The following is a 16,966-nucleotide window of genomic DNA, read 5'->3' on the forward strand; positions in this document are numbered from 1 at the left end:
GTTCCTGATGCTCTCCCTTGTTTGCTTTCCCTCTTTTATATTCTCTCTCTGATTCGGCGCCGCCGAGCACAGCAACTCTCTTAAAACAACTGTTGAATATTCATGCGGATCGTTAAGTCGAGTGTCTCATACAAATGAATGCGGGGACGGCAGAGCAGATATTTTTAAAAGCATGCAGCTGACCCTCTAAGTCTTCTGCACCACCTCTGCTCTGCACTCTGCATTCAAATCAGAAAATGTTCATCTGTGAGCGCGCGACATGGGTGTGCCCCGCGCAAGGGCGTCATTTTCATTCTCAGGGTGTCTTTGCAGCGTTTTCACGAGTGTACAGGCTCCCATCCGTTCCATGTTAATGTCTGCACTGTCGTGCTTTGTGTGCCGCTTCCTGAACGCTGCAGCGACTACATGCAAATTCTCTGAGATTTACCCTCCAGACCACCTTCTGATTCTCCCCCCTGACAGACCTGCTTGTGTAAGTAAGACAGATCTCCTAATTAGAAAAAGTGCACAGGAGTGTCTCTGCTGGCATGTGCCTGAAAATACCATTAGAGCATAATTCGATCAAAGCAGAGCAGCTTCTGTGACTTTGTGCAAGTTTCACATCAAGGTTAAGATGCTGCAGAGAGGTCTATCTATCACTGCCTGCTGCTGTTGGACTGTGTTCAAGAGTTCAAGCTGACCCCCGTGCAGTGTGCTCTCTCACCACTAGATGGCACTGCAGCTGTATGTGGAGGAGGTGAAACGAGCAGCACCGGCTGCATTGTGTCGCTCCTGAAAGAAGGAAAATAAAACTGGTACAAAGATGTGTGAGTTGAAAAAATCTGTCTGCATGCATAACGTCTGCGACTCCTACTGTTACTGCTACTACAGCTGTCATCAGTGCAGTGTAATAAACACAGTGTAATCGGTCTGCCTTTACTGCAACCACAGATCCCTCTGCACAACTGTGACTATCACAACAGATACTGACACGTTACTTTAACTGCTTTTGCTACTTTAACTACAGATTTGATGTCTTGTTGATGTTACACTCACAAGTACCACCACCATCACCACCACTAACACTACTCTCACTGGAACTCTTACAGCAGCAACTGGTACTAAGACGACAAAAACTCAGAGGTGAAATGATGAGAGCTCAGTTAAGTAAAAAACACTTTAAAATACTTAATGACAAGTGAAAAAGTCCAACTTTAAACACTGTTTATTAAGGCCAGGCAAGTTTAACAACACAAGCAAAGGAACACATTATAAAACCAGACATTAAAAAGCAAAGCGAAGATAAAATATGAACAGTGAAAACAGAAAAAAACCCAAAATATATAAGATATAAGTTCAGGTCCGGTCAGAACACTACAACACTTTATCTGCGGGTTCCTGACCCCGAAGAGGTCGTCCCAGAGCGACCTTTTCTCCTGTAAGGGTTCCAAATCCTGAGTTCTTCCTGAATGCAAACAACTCTTTTGCTTAGTTCTAAGTCTCTCTCTTTAATTATAACTCGTCAGTTATAATTTGTCCGTTTTTAGAATTCCCAGAATTCAATATTTTCTGCACGTCATCAGTATATCTGCATCGGCAGTTATGTCATTTTTCTGCCCATATTTTCCGCCGATAAAGCAACGCTTTAATTCTGCCTAAATGCTCTGATTCCCTAAAAAAGCTTGTTACCGTTTGATTTGAAAACATACAAATAAATATGCTTCATAAGTTTAAGCAGCTTTCTTATATTGCACATTTTAAAGAGCGCTGTATCATGTTATTTCTGCATCTGCCAGTGCAGTATGAGTAAGCATCAATTCCATTACAGGGGAGGCTTGATGTTCTCTGCAATGAGGTGGAACAAAGCACGGGCCTAAAGTATCGGTATTAAAATCGTCAGAAAGGGTTGGAAAATATCGGAGATCAGCAAAAACTCCAGCATCGTTCATTACTAAGGTTTTTGATCTGCGGGTTCCAAACCCTGAAAAGATTTTAATTTTTAACCTACAATGATGCAGCATGAGTCATTATTTTAATCTGAATTTCTTTATTTAAATCTTAATTTGTAGAAGCACTTAAAAGCACGTGGAGGAAGCTGTAGTACCTTTACACGGTGCAATAACGTGACTAAAAAACGACTGTATTTCAGCTTCTGAGGAAACACCACTGGCTCATACAGCTAGCTCTAAGAATCCAAATACCAGAATGTATTTCATAAAGGTGAAAACTGTTGAACATCACACCAGCTCACTCCATGTTTCCACTCAGTGAAAGTCCCGCAGACCCTTACAGGTTATATTTTCAGTTTTTCATGTGAAGCCTGAGCAGAAGCGCACATCTGGACGCGCTCATTCCCTCCGAGCGGGGGTGCCACCACGCCGTCCCTGCTCCCCCCCTCCAGCTTCCTCGTAGTGGTACGCTCCGTGTTGGATGCGTTCAGCTCATTGACCGGCAGACAATCCTCATCAGTACCAGCAGAGCGCCCGGACCTTCCCACAAACCGACCCTTCATTCCCCCACAGCGCGAGCTCCCTGCGCCCTGCACCCCGCAGCCTCTCCGTCCCGACATGAAACAGACTCTAAGCGAACTGATGAGGATGAGCAGGATATGCCGGATGGTTTTTGCCACCTGTTTGGGATCCTTTATTCTGGTCATCTTTTATTTCCAAAGTATGTTCCACCCAGGTAGGATCCCCTCCTTTCTTCTCTTTCTCATGTTTGTGTGTGTGTGCGTGTGTGGTGTGTGGCACCTCGCCTCCTGGCATGTGGACACATCGATCTGTTGAGGCTGTACAGTAACGCAGCTGATAAATAATTAATACTTGTGCCGTGAACCAGTACGCGATCCTCAATCAATACAATGTGGCACATTTACGCGTCTTTGGATTGATTGTCTTGTTGCGCTTTTGTCGCGCGGTCCTTTCTCTGTGGAAGTGTGTGTTTGTGCGTTTGGGTGTGATTGGATGTGGACAAGCAGGCGCCGCACACCGGCTCGCTTCTTCCTCCCAGCTGACAAGTGGCATGGAGATGGTAGGGGAGGCTTTTTGTCTCCGGAAACGTGGCTTACTGGCGATGCGAGTGGGTGCACGGGCGGCAGTGGGGATTGGCAAAGTGGGCACATGCAGGCTGAAGCGGTCCAAATGTGATCCACATGGAGACAAAGGCTGAGCTTTAATGGGGAAATCAATTTGTAGTCCATATCTAAAAATAAAGCCTCTTCAGGGAGCGTTTAGGATCGATGTCCTCTCTTATCTGCGCGCGTTAAGAGACGCGTTAAATAATTTATCACACAATAAAGAAAATCCTCTCCGTGCCAGCGGGGGGTCCTGGGGGAGAATTTGCATCACATTATGTTGAATTAGAGGATTTGATGTGTAGCTTTGCCAAACCCGCCGGATTTAATGAATCACCGCCCCTGGATGGGAGATCTGCGCGTTGTGCAGCAGCGGCTCTGTGCGCCAAAATCAAAGCGTTCAGACGCGCGGAGGAGGAGCGCAGCGGCCGTGCAGCGGTGTTGACTCAGTGCTGCTGACCTACAGTACAACAGGTTTACTGTACGCTGCAGAAAGGGGGAAAGCGTCTCTGAGTATTTGCTTTCCATGAACAGAAACGGAATCATTCCCGAGCAGAGATGATAATCCCATAATGCTGCTGCTGGAGACGCAGAGTCTGCAGCGCTCACAGGCGGATTTTATGGAAATGTTTCATCTTTAATGCGGTTATGATGCTTCAGATGCAGGAAACTGATATCTCTGTTTGGATCAATGCTTTAGTGTTCTGCTGTGAGATAAAGTGCCCACTGACAGAGAAGTGACGGGCCTGTGAAGGCAGAGGAAAAACTGAGGAGTTCTGTCTGCATCTGATGGATGGCGCTCCTGGGAAAACAGACAGATGAAACACAAGATACAGGAGCATCATCCACACCACTCAGTCTGTCACAGCTCTGATCAGGAGGCATTTGTTCTGTGAGCCACCAGAGATCATCAGCCAACTGATCATCTTAACACAGATAGAAAATCAATACGATGCACCTACTGATGAGTTAGAACATTTGTTTTTGCTCTTTTCTGATCACTAATTAATATTTCAAAAGGGTTCAGAGCTTTTTGCGCGTCAGCAGCTGATGAACAGATCGATAGCTGGACCTCGTTCAGACCTGCTGGATTGTTGACTTTGGCTTCACTGCAGGCTCGGCTGCTTTGTGTGTAAACTCAACAACAACAACATTTTTCCAGCTTTAACTTTATATTTTCTTTTCTTCTGACTTTAAGTCAACCGAATATGTAGACCAGCCTGTAACTCTTCTCTCCGCCACAAACGGAGCTTGCACATAAGCGACACATAAGCGACAAATCCATAAATTAGCATAAATACACAACAAAAGGACATATTGATGAGGAAGACATGAACACATGAGCTTGCCAAAAAGCCAAAAGAAATGTGGGGTGTGTTTTCCCACATAGACGTTACTATTTCGGGGTCAGCTAATCACGACCCCGAACACAACATTGGGTTTAGCTGCTGACGTTTTAGCTTCTCTCTGTGGATTTCTGCTTAAATTCAGGTTAATGTTTATTCGTAGCATTCAGAAAATGACATTTAAACCATAGACCGTGTATAAGAAGTAGATGTAGCCACTGTGAAGCTAAGCTAAACTCCCGTTTTAGTAGTCAGTATCTTGTTTCTCGGAGCCACGAGAGGATGTATTTGGACAAGAGGCTGGAGCTGGAGAGGAGCTAAAGGCTAGCAGCTCCTAAATTGTAAGGTGTATCCTTAAATCATGGAGGGAATGAATGAATTGACCTGCATCATTAAGGAGAATGCAGGTTTAAGGACACTTAGACATTAGCCTCACTTTTGAAAGCAAGAAGCTACGTCCACTTCTTATACTCAGTCTTAGATTTAAGTCTGAAACAGAGAAATATCCCGGATAATGGAAAGAGATGTTACATTGTCAGAGCTGTAAAAGCCTAAACAAAACTCCACTGACCTCCATCCTATGTTGGAAAATACACAAACACAAAAAGAAAGCAAGAAAATACCCGTCGAACTTTAAGCATTCGTTAGGATTCTGTCCGAGGAAAGAAGGGCTTGTAGTCGGATATAATTTAGTTAAGAATAGCATCACTGAATCCCGTAGCAGGAATATTGCACAGAGTGAGACCTCTCCTCTGCTGAGCATCATTCAAGAAGCTTCACAGGAGGGATTGATCGTAAGGACCCCTGGATCCTGATCTGTGCCAACGTCTGCAGGCGTTGCATCAGCTCCTTCTGCCCGACACCCACACGTACACCCACATGCTCCCATACCCACACACACACACACACACACACACACACACACACAGGGGTCACAAAGTGGATGTTTTATTTAGCTGTGATGACAGGGCGCTGCATCCAGGACGCCCTGATTGAAGAGATGTCTTAAGCTGCGTGTTTGTGCAGGAGCTGGGAGTTTGAGTGCTGCTGTGTGTTCAAGCATGATAACGGTAGCTGTGAAACTGTGTGTTTGTGCGTGCGTGCATGCAGGTTGTTGATTTCCTTTGAAACCTGTCGCCTTATCTCAATCTTTTTACCTTCTTTTGAAATGACGTCAGCTCTCTTCTATAATCCCCTATCTTGATTTTTTTCTCTCACTTTCCCACAACGACACACACGCACACACAAACACGAAGCACCATTGTTGTCCCTAAGAAGACGTTCCAGGCAGCGTCTCCCTGCTTCAGGCATGTTTAGCCGGCCTGGGAATCCTGTCTGGCCTCCCAGTGTAAACTCTCACCTCTCTTCCAGGACTCGAGGGGTCGTGACCTCTTGTAAAAGTGAAAGAGGAGGAGGAGGGGAGACACAGCGATAACTCACAGTGGCCTTAAATAACACACACACAGAAAGGCCTGCAGTATGTTCCCGAAAAATAGATTTCAAGTTTTTATGCAGCAGAAAAAATCACACTGAGAGCGTGAAAACTCTACGATGACTTGATTTTGACTTCCTGTACTCCATGTGACTTACAAGCTCCTCCATCTGTTGCGAGCACCGGAGAGCGAACAGACCTGCAGAGACCGGGAGTGCAGGAGCGTTAGCCTGCAGCGCTGTGTATAGCTGCAGTTTGAGAGCACGCCAAGCTAGATGGTGTTTGGATCCTACTGCCAGTCTTAGTCAAAGCAGACTTTCTTTCATGCTCGGTGTTGTTCCAGGCTTGAACAAATATCTCTGGGTTCATAACATGTTTCAGAGGAGCACAAAGCTCGGTTATTGTCCTCTCCTCCTCCGTGAGCTGTGTCTGGATGAACTCTCCTGCTGCTTCCAGCTCCTTGAGGCTGACCAGTGCCCAGTGTGATGAGCTGTTAGCTCGGATCAGTACCAGGGTTTCTCTGACGGACACCAACTACCGGCGTTCTGTTCCAGCTGTGGAGCGCCTGTCCATCTGTCTCTGCTGAGCGGCAGTTTCACTGTATCTAGATACTCAAGTTTGAGAACCCAAAATAAACAGATTTAATTGCAATAAACAGGTTGAAAGGATGCAGAAATATTTACATCATGATGCACATTTGTCAAAAGTTTGAATTCATAAGTAACGCACAGTTAAAATGTTGCTTTTTTGAATGGAGTTTGGATTGAACATTTCTGATGTAACCTCGGGACATCAGGAGATTTTAAACGCTGATGGGCTTTAACAGCACCGCGACACAACGTTTTTCATGGCAAAAAATCAAGGGATTTGCGTCATTTGAGTCCTGGCGCGGATGCACAATTGCTTTTTGGTTACTTCATGCCTTTAAACGTCAGCATTTCCAACCTAATAAATGACTTTCAGTGCAGTAAGATGTGGATTTGCACAGAGTTGAATTAAGTCTGTTCAAAATCGTACAACAATAAATTTGACACTTTGCAAAAATTAGAAGCATGTAAAATAAATAGATTTTAATGAGATTTAATAACAATAAGCAGGTTAAAAGGATGCTAAAATAACATCATGATGCAGGTTTTGTAAAAAGTCAGTGCTCTGTCAGGTCCGTCTGCAAGACGGCAGCAAACAACCTTGAAACGCTTCTTTGAGTTTGGGATGCAACATGAGATGCTCTGCGCTTATAGGCTAGCTTATTACACTTTTATGAACCCAAAATAAACAATTTAATTATAATAAATGGGTAAAAATGACAAAATGGTGCAAATTTGTCAACAGTCTAAAGTCAAATTTTGTCTGGTTTGTCTGCAAGACGAAAAGTAAACCACGTTTAAAATGCTTGTTTTATGAATGGAGTTTGGATTGATCGTTTCTAATGCAACCTCGGGACATCAGGAGATGTTAAACACTGATAGGCTTTAACAGCACAGCGTCACAAGAATTTTTTCATGGCAAAAATTCAGGGGATTTGCATCATTTGAGTCCTCCTGCATCACTTTCGTTTATGAATTAACTCTGTATGTAAGAGCACACTGCGAAGTGTTCACTTCGCTTTCTTGTTGCTTCATACCACCATTTAAAACAGCAGCGTTTCCAACCATTTACAATACTTTCAATTATATTGGAGGTGGATTTGCACAGGATTGAATTTTAATGTAACGTAAAAATAAACAGACGTTACTGAGGTTTAATGACAAACAGGTTGAAAGGATGCTGAAATAACGAGGTCATGATGCAGGTTTTTTCAGTTCATTTGTCAGGTCTGTCTGCAACATGAGAAGCAAACAACCTTAAAATGCTTGTTTTTTCAATGGAGTTTGGTTCAACCATGTCTGATGCAACTGCAGGACACGATGCTCAGAGCTTGTGGGCTTCTTTGACACTACATCTCAGAATTTCTCGCCCGAGACAAAAAAAATTCAACTTGCAAGATGCACACTCGCAGTTTCATGTTTTGAAACGTTGCCAGGCCTCAATTAACTATTTACGTTTTTATAGTTACTTCTTCTGGTCCAAACAAACCTGAAGATATTTAAGAGCATGGCCTGATAAAATCTACCTACACAGATATTACTGGAGTTTAGTGACTTGTGTGAACAGATACCTCGACATGCTGTAAATTAGAGAGAGTCAGAATAGAGTTACCCACCAGAGGCTGGTGATTTGGGGCCAAACCTGCCCTACACTGCTGTTAAATAATTGGCCCAAATCCCCCAGAGTTGGTGGAGTCCTGTAAGAGTTTAGCTCTAAATTGAAAAGCGTGGTTTGAAAAGGAAAAACTAATCCGACAAAATGACTACTGGCGTCACAGAAAGCTCGCATTAGGATATCACTCAAGTTATTTAAGACGCTTACTGACAGCAGACCCGTCTGCACGACTGAAATATTGAGTCATGAATTCAGGCAGCAGAAAGCTTTTTCCGAAATGAACGTGAGAGCAAATCGTACAATAGAGTCACATCTCTGCACACTAGAAGAGCTCTCCTCTTGTTACTCCTCAGGACTGGTGCCCTTCCACCTCCTTCATGTCTCTCTGGTTTCACTGTGAGCTGAAGCTTCCTGTGTGTCTGTGTCGCATCCAGCCGGCCTCATCAGTCCTGGTCCCCGCTGCTCCTTTAAAGGCGCTGGAGCTGCAGAGATCAGCGCAGCTAATAAGGCAGTTTGCTCTGTGAGCTGCTTGTTTGGTTTCTTTGTGGAGTGCCTCTGGGATATTTTAAAGTCTGTGTGTGTGTGTGTGTGTGTGTGTGTGTGTGTGTGAGCTCAGTTAAATCACTGTGCTGTGTCTTTTTTCAGCCTGTGAGTGGTAACCTGGCCTCAGAGTCGCACACATTTCCAGCTCTTGTGCCTCTGCGGTGGACCTGAGTGACCTCTCATGAAATCCCAGCGTGTATGTGTGTGTGTGTGTGTGTGTGTGTGTGTGTGTGTGAGGGAGAGATTTCCACGATGACAGACGAGGAACAAAGCGACGCTGGTTCATGGAGCGAGGAATTTGGAAAGTCTTTGGAAAGAATGAAATATTCCTGCCTGGAATTTCTACGGGAAACCTCTAAATTCCTCACCTTCGTCGGTGTGTGTCCGTAGTGTCAGCTGTAAGTGAGACTGTAGTGCTGAGTCTCAGGGGTCGCTGACCTCAAACATGGGATATGTAATTGGAGAAATGGGCTCCTGTCTTTAGACCTTACTAGGAAAGTCTCCTGTATGTTGTCATGGAGATTTTCCCTCCAGCAAAATGCTTTTCTTCACCACATCGTGTATTTATGAGAGGAAGTGGTTAACCCCTGATGTGACCTGCTGTTGTGTGTGATTAAACAGAAGTCTGGCACGTGTTCGGGTACAAAGGCCGCAGCGACAGTGCTGATTTTACAATCGATTCTTTATCGCTTCCTATTAGTCTGCAAGAACAGGATCAAAACCCAGCAAACATTTTGCATGCTTCTAACATTTGCACAAAAAGCGTCAAATTTATTGTTGAAGAATCTGATGATAAAACAAACTTAAAGGGCCAGTTCACCGATTTTCAACCTCAGTCTGATCATGCTATTATGGGGAGCTAATGCCATTTTGTTAGAAAATGAATGCAATTTGGAGGACGCTATCCGCTTCTCTAACGGGCCCTGACGTAAAATGCGTCGTCTGACGGAGGCCAGGGAGCTCGCTAAACTACACTTCCTCATCTAGGACGCCGCCTCTGATGTCATGTCTCATTCTGAATCGTCAGGTTTGAAATGTCGACTGCAGACCTGAAGATTTTTTAGACGATCCACCGGTATATTCTCATCGTATTTCAGATTCGGCTTTTCCTTTCAGAGTGAGGGGCGCAATGCATGCTGGGTGTTGTAGGAATGTAGAATGGGCGAAACCACGAGCTGTTTGTACAACTTTCTCCGCAGCTATGGCGCCAATTTCAAATATTATTGCTTCTATGGATTACAGAGAACACCAGTTTTGACTGACAGCGTCTTTTTCCAGGGGCGGACTGCTCCTTTAATTCACATCCAGTTGCATTGAAAGTTGTTCATTAGGTTGGAAATGGACATAGAGAGTGATTAGATAAATAAAAACAGAAGAACATTTGCGTAGGAGGACTCAAATGATGCACATCCCTTGAATTTTTGTCAAGGGACGACTCGCATTGTGTTAGTCTGAAATGTTTCTTGCAGCAGCAGAACAGAGCTTGTGTTTGCCTCCGACCTCATCCCTCCTCACAGATTTATTCTACATGCAGACATTTGAGGAGTGATGAGATAATATCTTAAACCCCTCCAGCCGGAGCCTGCAGGTGGATGCTGGGGTGGTGGTGGGGCTGAAAGTATGAGCTCAGTACTGCTGCAGGGCAGCGGTGGCAATGACAGAGCAGAGGGAGAGACCTGAAATCTTGCAGCTTAAATAGACGCAACATTAGGAGGAAGTGTTTGTCATGTGATTGTGGAGAGTGACACATGTCAAGCTCGAGTCGCTGTCTGAACTCGTTCGCAGGCGTCTCTCCGCGTGTGTGACGCCGTGCTGTTAAAGCCTATCAGCTTTTAAAATCTCCTGATGTCCTGAGGTTGCATCAGAAATGGTCCAACCAAACTCCATTCAGAAAAGAAGCATTTTAAACACGGTTTACTTTTCGTTTGGCAGACAGACGTCACAAAGCATGAAGTCACACTTTTGACACATCTGCTTCAGGATGTTGTTATTTCAGCATCATTTTTATCCATTAAATCTGTTTATTTTAGGTTCACAAACCTGCTCGATACAGTGAAACCGTCGCTCAGCAGAGACAGATGGACAGGCGCTCCACAGCTGAAACAGAACGCTGCTAGTTGGTGTCCATCAGAGAAACCCGGGTGCTGGTCCGAGCTAACGGCTCATCACAGCAGCAGGAGAGTTCATCCAGACACAGTTCATGAAGGAGGAGGTGATTAGTTTTACAAGATATTAGGAAGGGTGAATATTCCTGTGCTGTGTTTAACCACTAAAAATAATCCTGATGATCTCACAGTAAACTAGTTAGACAAACTTTGCTCCACTTTGTTCACAGTACGCCCTTCACACATGTATTTGCTTGTTTTATTGGATCTCTACGCAGAGACTTTGGCTTTGTTTTGCCCGTTTGCTGCTTCTCCAGTTAATCAAAGCGCCGTCCTCTTGTGTTAGCGTTCCACACAGAGTCGGTGTGATGTTATCACGCACAGAGGGCGGCTCAGAGAGGAGAGAGATGACCCAGAGAGATGAAATAAGATAGCTGAACCTTGTTTGTGCTTGTGTGTGATTGCATTCCCGCTCGCAGCCCTAGTTATTGTCCTCTGACCGTGTGTGTGTGTGTGTGTGTGTGTGTGTGTCGTGAGAGTGTATCCCGGACGTCCTGTTTGTGTGATCTTAGTGCCGCTGCTGTTTTCCTGCCCAGCTCGGCTGCTAAATCCCGGATCAAACATCCCAGCACCGAGGTGGGGGAGGGGTGGCTCTCCTGCTGCGTCCCACCAACATCAACATCCAGCACCAGTACACCAGATTATCTGCAGCACATGTGCAGTAAACCAGTCTGACTTCCAGGAAAGCATTGGATGGGACCACTCTGAAACTGTTCGAGTTGATGTGCAGACATTCTTAATGCAATTCAACGTCACAATAGATCATAAAAATGATAGTAAACTTAGACAAAACACCAATCATCTGTAAAAAGAGTCACTTTTCAGCTAGCCTTCTAATTCTTTCTATATATAAAGTACTAATCTTGAAGATCTCAGTTTCGTTCTCTCTAGCGCCCCCTATGGTGATGAATGGTAATTGCAGGAGCCAACTTCCCAGATATCCAGACAGTGCTGCATGTGTGACGTCCATGGTCGGCTCCGGTTGTAACTCTTGATTTTCCTGGCTGACGGTCGCTTTCCTTTTCAGACTGTTTGCTTCATCTGAGCGTCGAGTTTGTTTCTTCTTCTTTGGATTTTCACTTCTTGTTGAAGTTGTATCTGTAGTCATCCATCTTTTCTTTGTTTGTTCAGCCATAGTAGATTACTGTTTACTCGCAACACTTGCAGAGAGCGGAGAAGCAGCCGCTTAGCTCCGCCTACCCTCTCTGGCAGACCAACCACTGCTGGCTGATGGAAAACGCGTCACTAACTGGGCGCTGCTTCAGACCCAGTCTATAACACTGCAAATGCAAAGGCTTATATCAGTGGACCATCGGCTCAATCAATGTTACCTCATTCAGCGATGGATAGTGACTTAACAGACATTTATTTACATGAAAATCTTTGAGATTATATCTTTAAGCATCTTGCAGATTGATTTTTCCAGCTTTCATCAAATCACACAGTCTATTTGATGCAATCATGACAGCTTCTAGTAGTCTGATAATCGAGCATGAGCTGTGATTTCAAGGAATTCATCGTTATATGCATTAAAAACCGAGATAACATCCGCTCTGTGTCCTGTGTGACTTGAACTCCACTAAACGCTCCAAAGTCTAAAATCCTGTCAAACTGTGCGGGATCTGGATTTAATCTGGCCTCAGATCATGTAGTGTTTCTCGCTCTAAGTGCCCCACATGTCTTCCTGACTCTCTCCCTCTCTCTGAGTAATTCAGAGCAGGCTGACTGTGCCGCTCTGCCGTCTGGACTTTGGGTCAGGCAGCAGCCGGAGGCCGACGCAGAGGACTCCTCATTTACTCGAACGAGCTGATGACCATCTGCACCAACGTCTGGACTTCATTAGAGAGGCGATGAAAGGGCTGCCACAAAGGAAGGCACATTAACACACACACAAACACACACTTTGGGACCATGACTGAGACCTGAAATATCCTGTGAATCAAGTTAGCCTTTAAGGGAACAATATCTTCTAGCCTTGTGAGGACTCTTTTGTCGATGTAAGAATAGAAGTAGAAAACACACCCGCATTAAAACACACACACACACACACACACAGCTTTTACAACCAGTTAAGGGTAATTTATTCTTTAATTAATCGGCCCAAATTTACATGTTTTTGGGTCTAAATGACGAATAGGTACCAAAGATTGCTGGAGCTGAATTGCTCCAGTAGATAGCTACCGCAGGCCGTCGTTAAACAGGCTGTAACGGCTGCAACGCCACAATACATTCACTAAACATTGTTATTCTAAGTGTCTGACAACATCACAGAAAGGATCCCTACAGAGATAGACCTTTTTGTTAAAGAGGAGGATGTTTTTTTTTAACCAGAAACAGCTGTTAGCATCGCTCTCCTCAAAGCCACCAAACTCCATGGATAAAAACAGTCATTTTACCTCACAGAACAAGTGACCTGCTTGTGTACCCCTGCCTCAATCTTTTACTTTTTCTGTTATAGATTATAACACAAATATTGAATTTGATCTGAACTGAGCTTTTAAACAACAAAGTCACACAAAACAACTAACAGATCGAAGCAGTGGTAGATCAGCACCTCTTGTGTTCTGCGAGGTAAAATTGCTGTTTTTGTCAATGGAGTCTGGTGGCTGTGAAGAGAGTCATGTAAAGATAGTTTCTGGTTTTAAAAAAAGCATCTTCCTCCGTAACAAAAAGGTCTATCTCTGTTGGGATCCTTTCTGTAATGTTGTCAGACCTTTTTACTAAAGAGTAAGATATGTTTTGTTTTTTTAACCAGAAACGGGCATTACATCGATCTACTCAAAGCCACCAGACTCCATTAACAAAAACAGCTACTTTACCTTGCAGAACAAGTGACCCGCTGGTCCACCCCTGCCTTAATCTTTTAGTTTTCTGTGTTAATGACGAAAAAATAAATATTGATTTTGATCTGAACTGACCTTTTAAAACATTAAAGTCACCCTCAAAAAACTGACCAATCAAAGCAGCAGCTCCTGCGTTCTGCAAGGCTAAGCTACCGTTTTTGTCAATGGAGTCTGGTGGCCTTGAAGAGAGCGATGTAACGGCAGTTTCTGGTTCAAAAAAAGCTTCTCACTCCTGAGTAAAAAGGTTTATCTCTGTAGGGATCCTTGATGTAATTATTTCAGACACTTAGAAGAACAATCCGATCCTCAGTGGGCAAAAGAAGCACTTTGAGTGGACGTACATTACAGCCTGTTTTTCAGCTGCTGCATAAAGCAACCTTTTTAAACCTATTAGTCATTAAGAGCCCAAAATAACCTTAGATTTAATAATACCTGTGTACCTCTTTAGGGATTAACAGAGACAGTGAGACATTACAGCTCACAACAACAAACAGGCCTGTCGGAGAGGAAACAATAGATAGACACATCTACCCTTCAGACTGTGTGTGTGTGTGTGTGTGTGTGTGTGTGTTTGTGAGGCTTCTGCAGACCTGTCCGCCTCCAGCTTCACATCTCTGATAACTTCATCTATGCGTCATCAGCCAGGCCTCCCAGCCTGCAGGGATTTACACACATGAAACACACACACACACGCAGCAGCAGACACATACCGGTAGAGTTGCACATGGGAAAAACTGTCGTCACCCCGCCTCCTTTCCCCCTGAAAAACCGCTGTCTGTCTGGAGAACCGACCGGGCTGCGTGTGTGATCCTCCTGATCCAAACCAAAGTTATATAAGTCTGTGATTGCGACCAAACTATGTCAAACAGTGTCATAAAACTGCCCTCGTGAAGCGTGTGTCCTCACGTTGGAGCACAAATGGGTGAAAGGTGTGGCAGCGTGCAGTGGCTCAGACGTCTGTATTTAGCAGATGACAGGCTGTCCAGATGTTTCAGGGGTTTTCTCTCGATCTCTGAGGATCATTGAGTCGCTCTTCCCATGAATCAGAGGCGGGACGTTTATGATAGGAAATGTCAGCATCAGCAGCGGTGTCTACGCCTCCACATCTGCCAGGCACACGTCGTAAAGTGTGTCTCAGGTCGATCGGGGTGTTTAATGCATGTTTTGACGCGTATGCATTCATCTCTATTTTCCCCCGGGGCGGAGGGAGGATACAGCTGAGAAACGCTTATGTGCTTCAGATGTGATCATGTAGCTGCTTTACATACTCACAGTGTCATTTCTTACTGTCTTTGTGCTCAGTTTAAAAGTGTGTGTGTGTTCGAGTGTGTGTGCGTGCAGGCGGGTAAAACCTTGTAGAGCAGTAAAGTGAAACATGGCTTCCATCTGTCAGACTTCCATGTTCCACTGACATCTGGCCTGTCTGTGGTTTGTCTTACTGTGTGTGTGTGTGTGTGTGTGTGTGTGTGTGTGTGTGTGTGTGTGTGTGTGTGTGTGTGTGTGTGTGCTTGTGCAGGGGAAATGTGTGTCTGCTACTGGAAGGAAACAGGCCGGTACTTAATGGAGTCTACAAACAAAGTGGATGCAGGGATGTTTTTTAAAGCCGGCGGCTTCAAAGGCAGCTGCAGGAGTGGGAAAATTAAAGTTCCCATACAGCAGAGAGTTTTATTTCATGTGTTTTTTAAACTTAAAAGCAGATCTAGTTGCTGTTTGGATATGGGGAAAGTCTGCACGCTCGTGTCCAGAAAGTGTGGCTTTAAAATTGTTGTCTTTGACAAGCTCAATGCTAACTGTTCTTCCATTGGTCCTAGCATTTAGCTAGCAAGTTGAATCTGTTAGGGCTGCACGGTTATGGACAAAATTCAGGCTCATGCACAAATTTAGCATCAAATCAGGTTCTTTACCTGAATGTGGTGCATCATGGGTAATTTCAGTGCGTCTTTGGGAGTTGGGTGTATAGGGTGTCTCTGTGCAGCGTCTATGTTCCTGATGTCTGACTTGACGCTGGAGGACGGGGAGCAGTTCGTTCTTCCTCTCGGCAATCTTGAAGTTCTCAGTTTCTTTCTGTTTGGCGGCACCCTATGGTGATAAAAGGTAACTGCGGCTGCATACGTCCCATTTAACTAGACGTCCACGGTTGGCTCCGGTTGTAACTCTTGATTTTCCTGGCTGACGGTCGCTTTCCTTTTCAGACTGTTTGCTTCATGTGAGCGTCGAGTTTGTTTCTTCTTCTTTGGATTTTCACTTCTTGTTGAAGTTGTATCTGTAGTCATCCATCTTTTCTTTGTTTGTTCAGCCATAGTAGATTACTGTTTACTCGCAACACTTGCAGAGAGCGGAAAAGCAGCCGCTTAGCTCCGCCTACCCTCTCTGGCAGACCGACCACTGCTGGCTGATGGAAAACGCGTCGCTAACTGGGCACTGCTTGGGATTTTTTCCATGAAAGTGGCCACAGACACCCAGTCTGTAATAATACTATATATATAAACATCTGTGGGCCATAGGCTCAGTCACCATTGTGTTACATCAGTCGACGATAGATGGAGACTTAACAGACATTTATTTACATGAAAATCTTCAAGATTATACCTTAAACATCACTTGCACTAAACCTGAAACACCTCCAAACAAGCGATGACGAGCTGTTTCGGGGGACTAGCTCTTCGTCTTCTGTTCCAGACATTTGACTTTAGTTTCTCCGACCGTCTCTGTTGTTTACTCTTCCACTCTAAACTAGCAAGGTAGGCGCTCATCACATGACATGCCAGCCCCCCTCAAAAGTGAAGCCCAAACTTCTCCATCGCCCCCTGGAGGAGGGGCTGTTAGTTTAGGGAGCGCTTGATTTGATGTGCAGCAGAGTTTTCATCGTCAATCGTGTTCATTTAATCGTGGGAAGACAAAATCGTGTCGAGATTAATATTTGATTCATTGTACAGCACTAGAATCTGTGCCAGGAGCATCACTGGAAGCAGAACTTCTTTTAACATATTAAGGCAAATACAAATGAATTATCTCGGCATAAGCACCAAATATGTTTGAATCCAAAGCTGAAAATAGTCCCTGACAGATGAACTGTTTCCTCCCATTCGAGTGACGTTTGTTAAAAACAACTAAAGCCTTTTTAAATGATATATTCCTAAAGATAAATGTCTTTAGTGGGGGCATAAATGAAACTTGGAGTGCCACAGAGAGATGGAGCCAAGATTTGTTTCAAATAACAAAAAAGAGCTCTTAAATAAAACATCCCTCTAAAGTCTTTGACAGAAAAAATGCTTTTATACTCGAATAAAACGCAAAATAAATCAAACTTTGGGACAGATATTAAACATTTCAAAGTTGCTAACGAATGCATGACATCACACTTGAATAAAATTGCTCCTAAA

At 44.3% G+C, this 16,966-nt stretch overlaps 1 protein-coding gene across 2 annotated transcripts in view; it reads left to right on the forward strand.

The window, feature by feature from the left end:
- Window positions 1-2,546: 2,546 nt before the first annotated feature.
- chst11 (carbohydrate (chondroitin 4) sulfotransferase 11) overlaps window positions 2,547-16,966 on the forward strand; it is a 104,181-nt gene continuing 89,761 nt past the window's right edge. The window contains exon 1 of one of the 2 annotated variants that reach the window (XM_069670756.1): window positions 2,547-2,664. In XM_069670756.1, the coding sequence (XP_069526857.1) occupies window positions 2,547-2,664 (118 nt within the window). The remainder of the gene's footprint in view (window positions 2,665-16,966) is intronic. The other variant, XM_069670757.1, reaches the window with a different exon arrangement.

Source organism: Semicossyphus pulcher, unplaced genomic scaffold, assembly GCF_022749685.1.
Source record: "Semicossyphus pulcher isolate SPU_LCO1_2020_fin unplaced genomic scaffold, fSemPul1.0.p SCAF_20, whole genome shotgun sequence".
NCBI classification, from domain to species: Eukaryota; Metazoa; Chordata; class Actinopteri; order Labriformes; family Labridae; genus Semicossyphus; species Semicossyphus pulcher.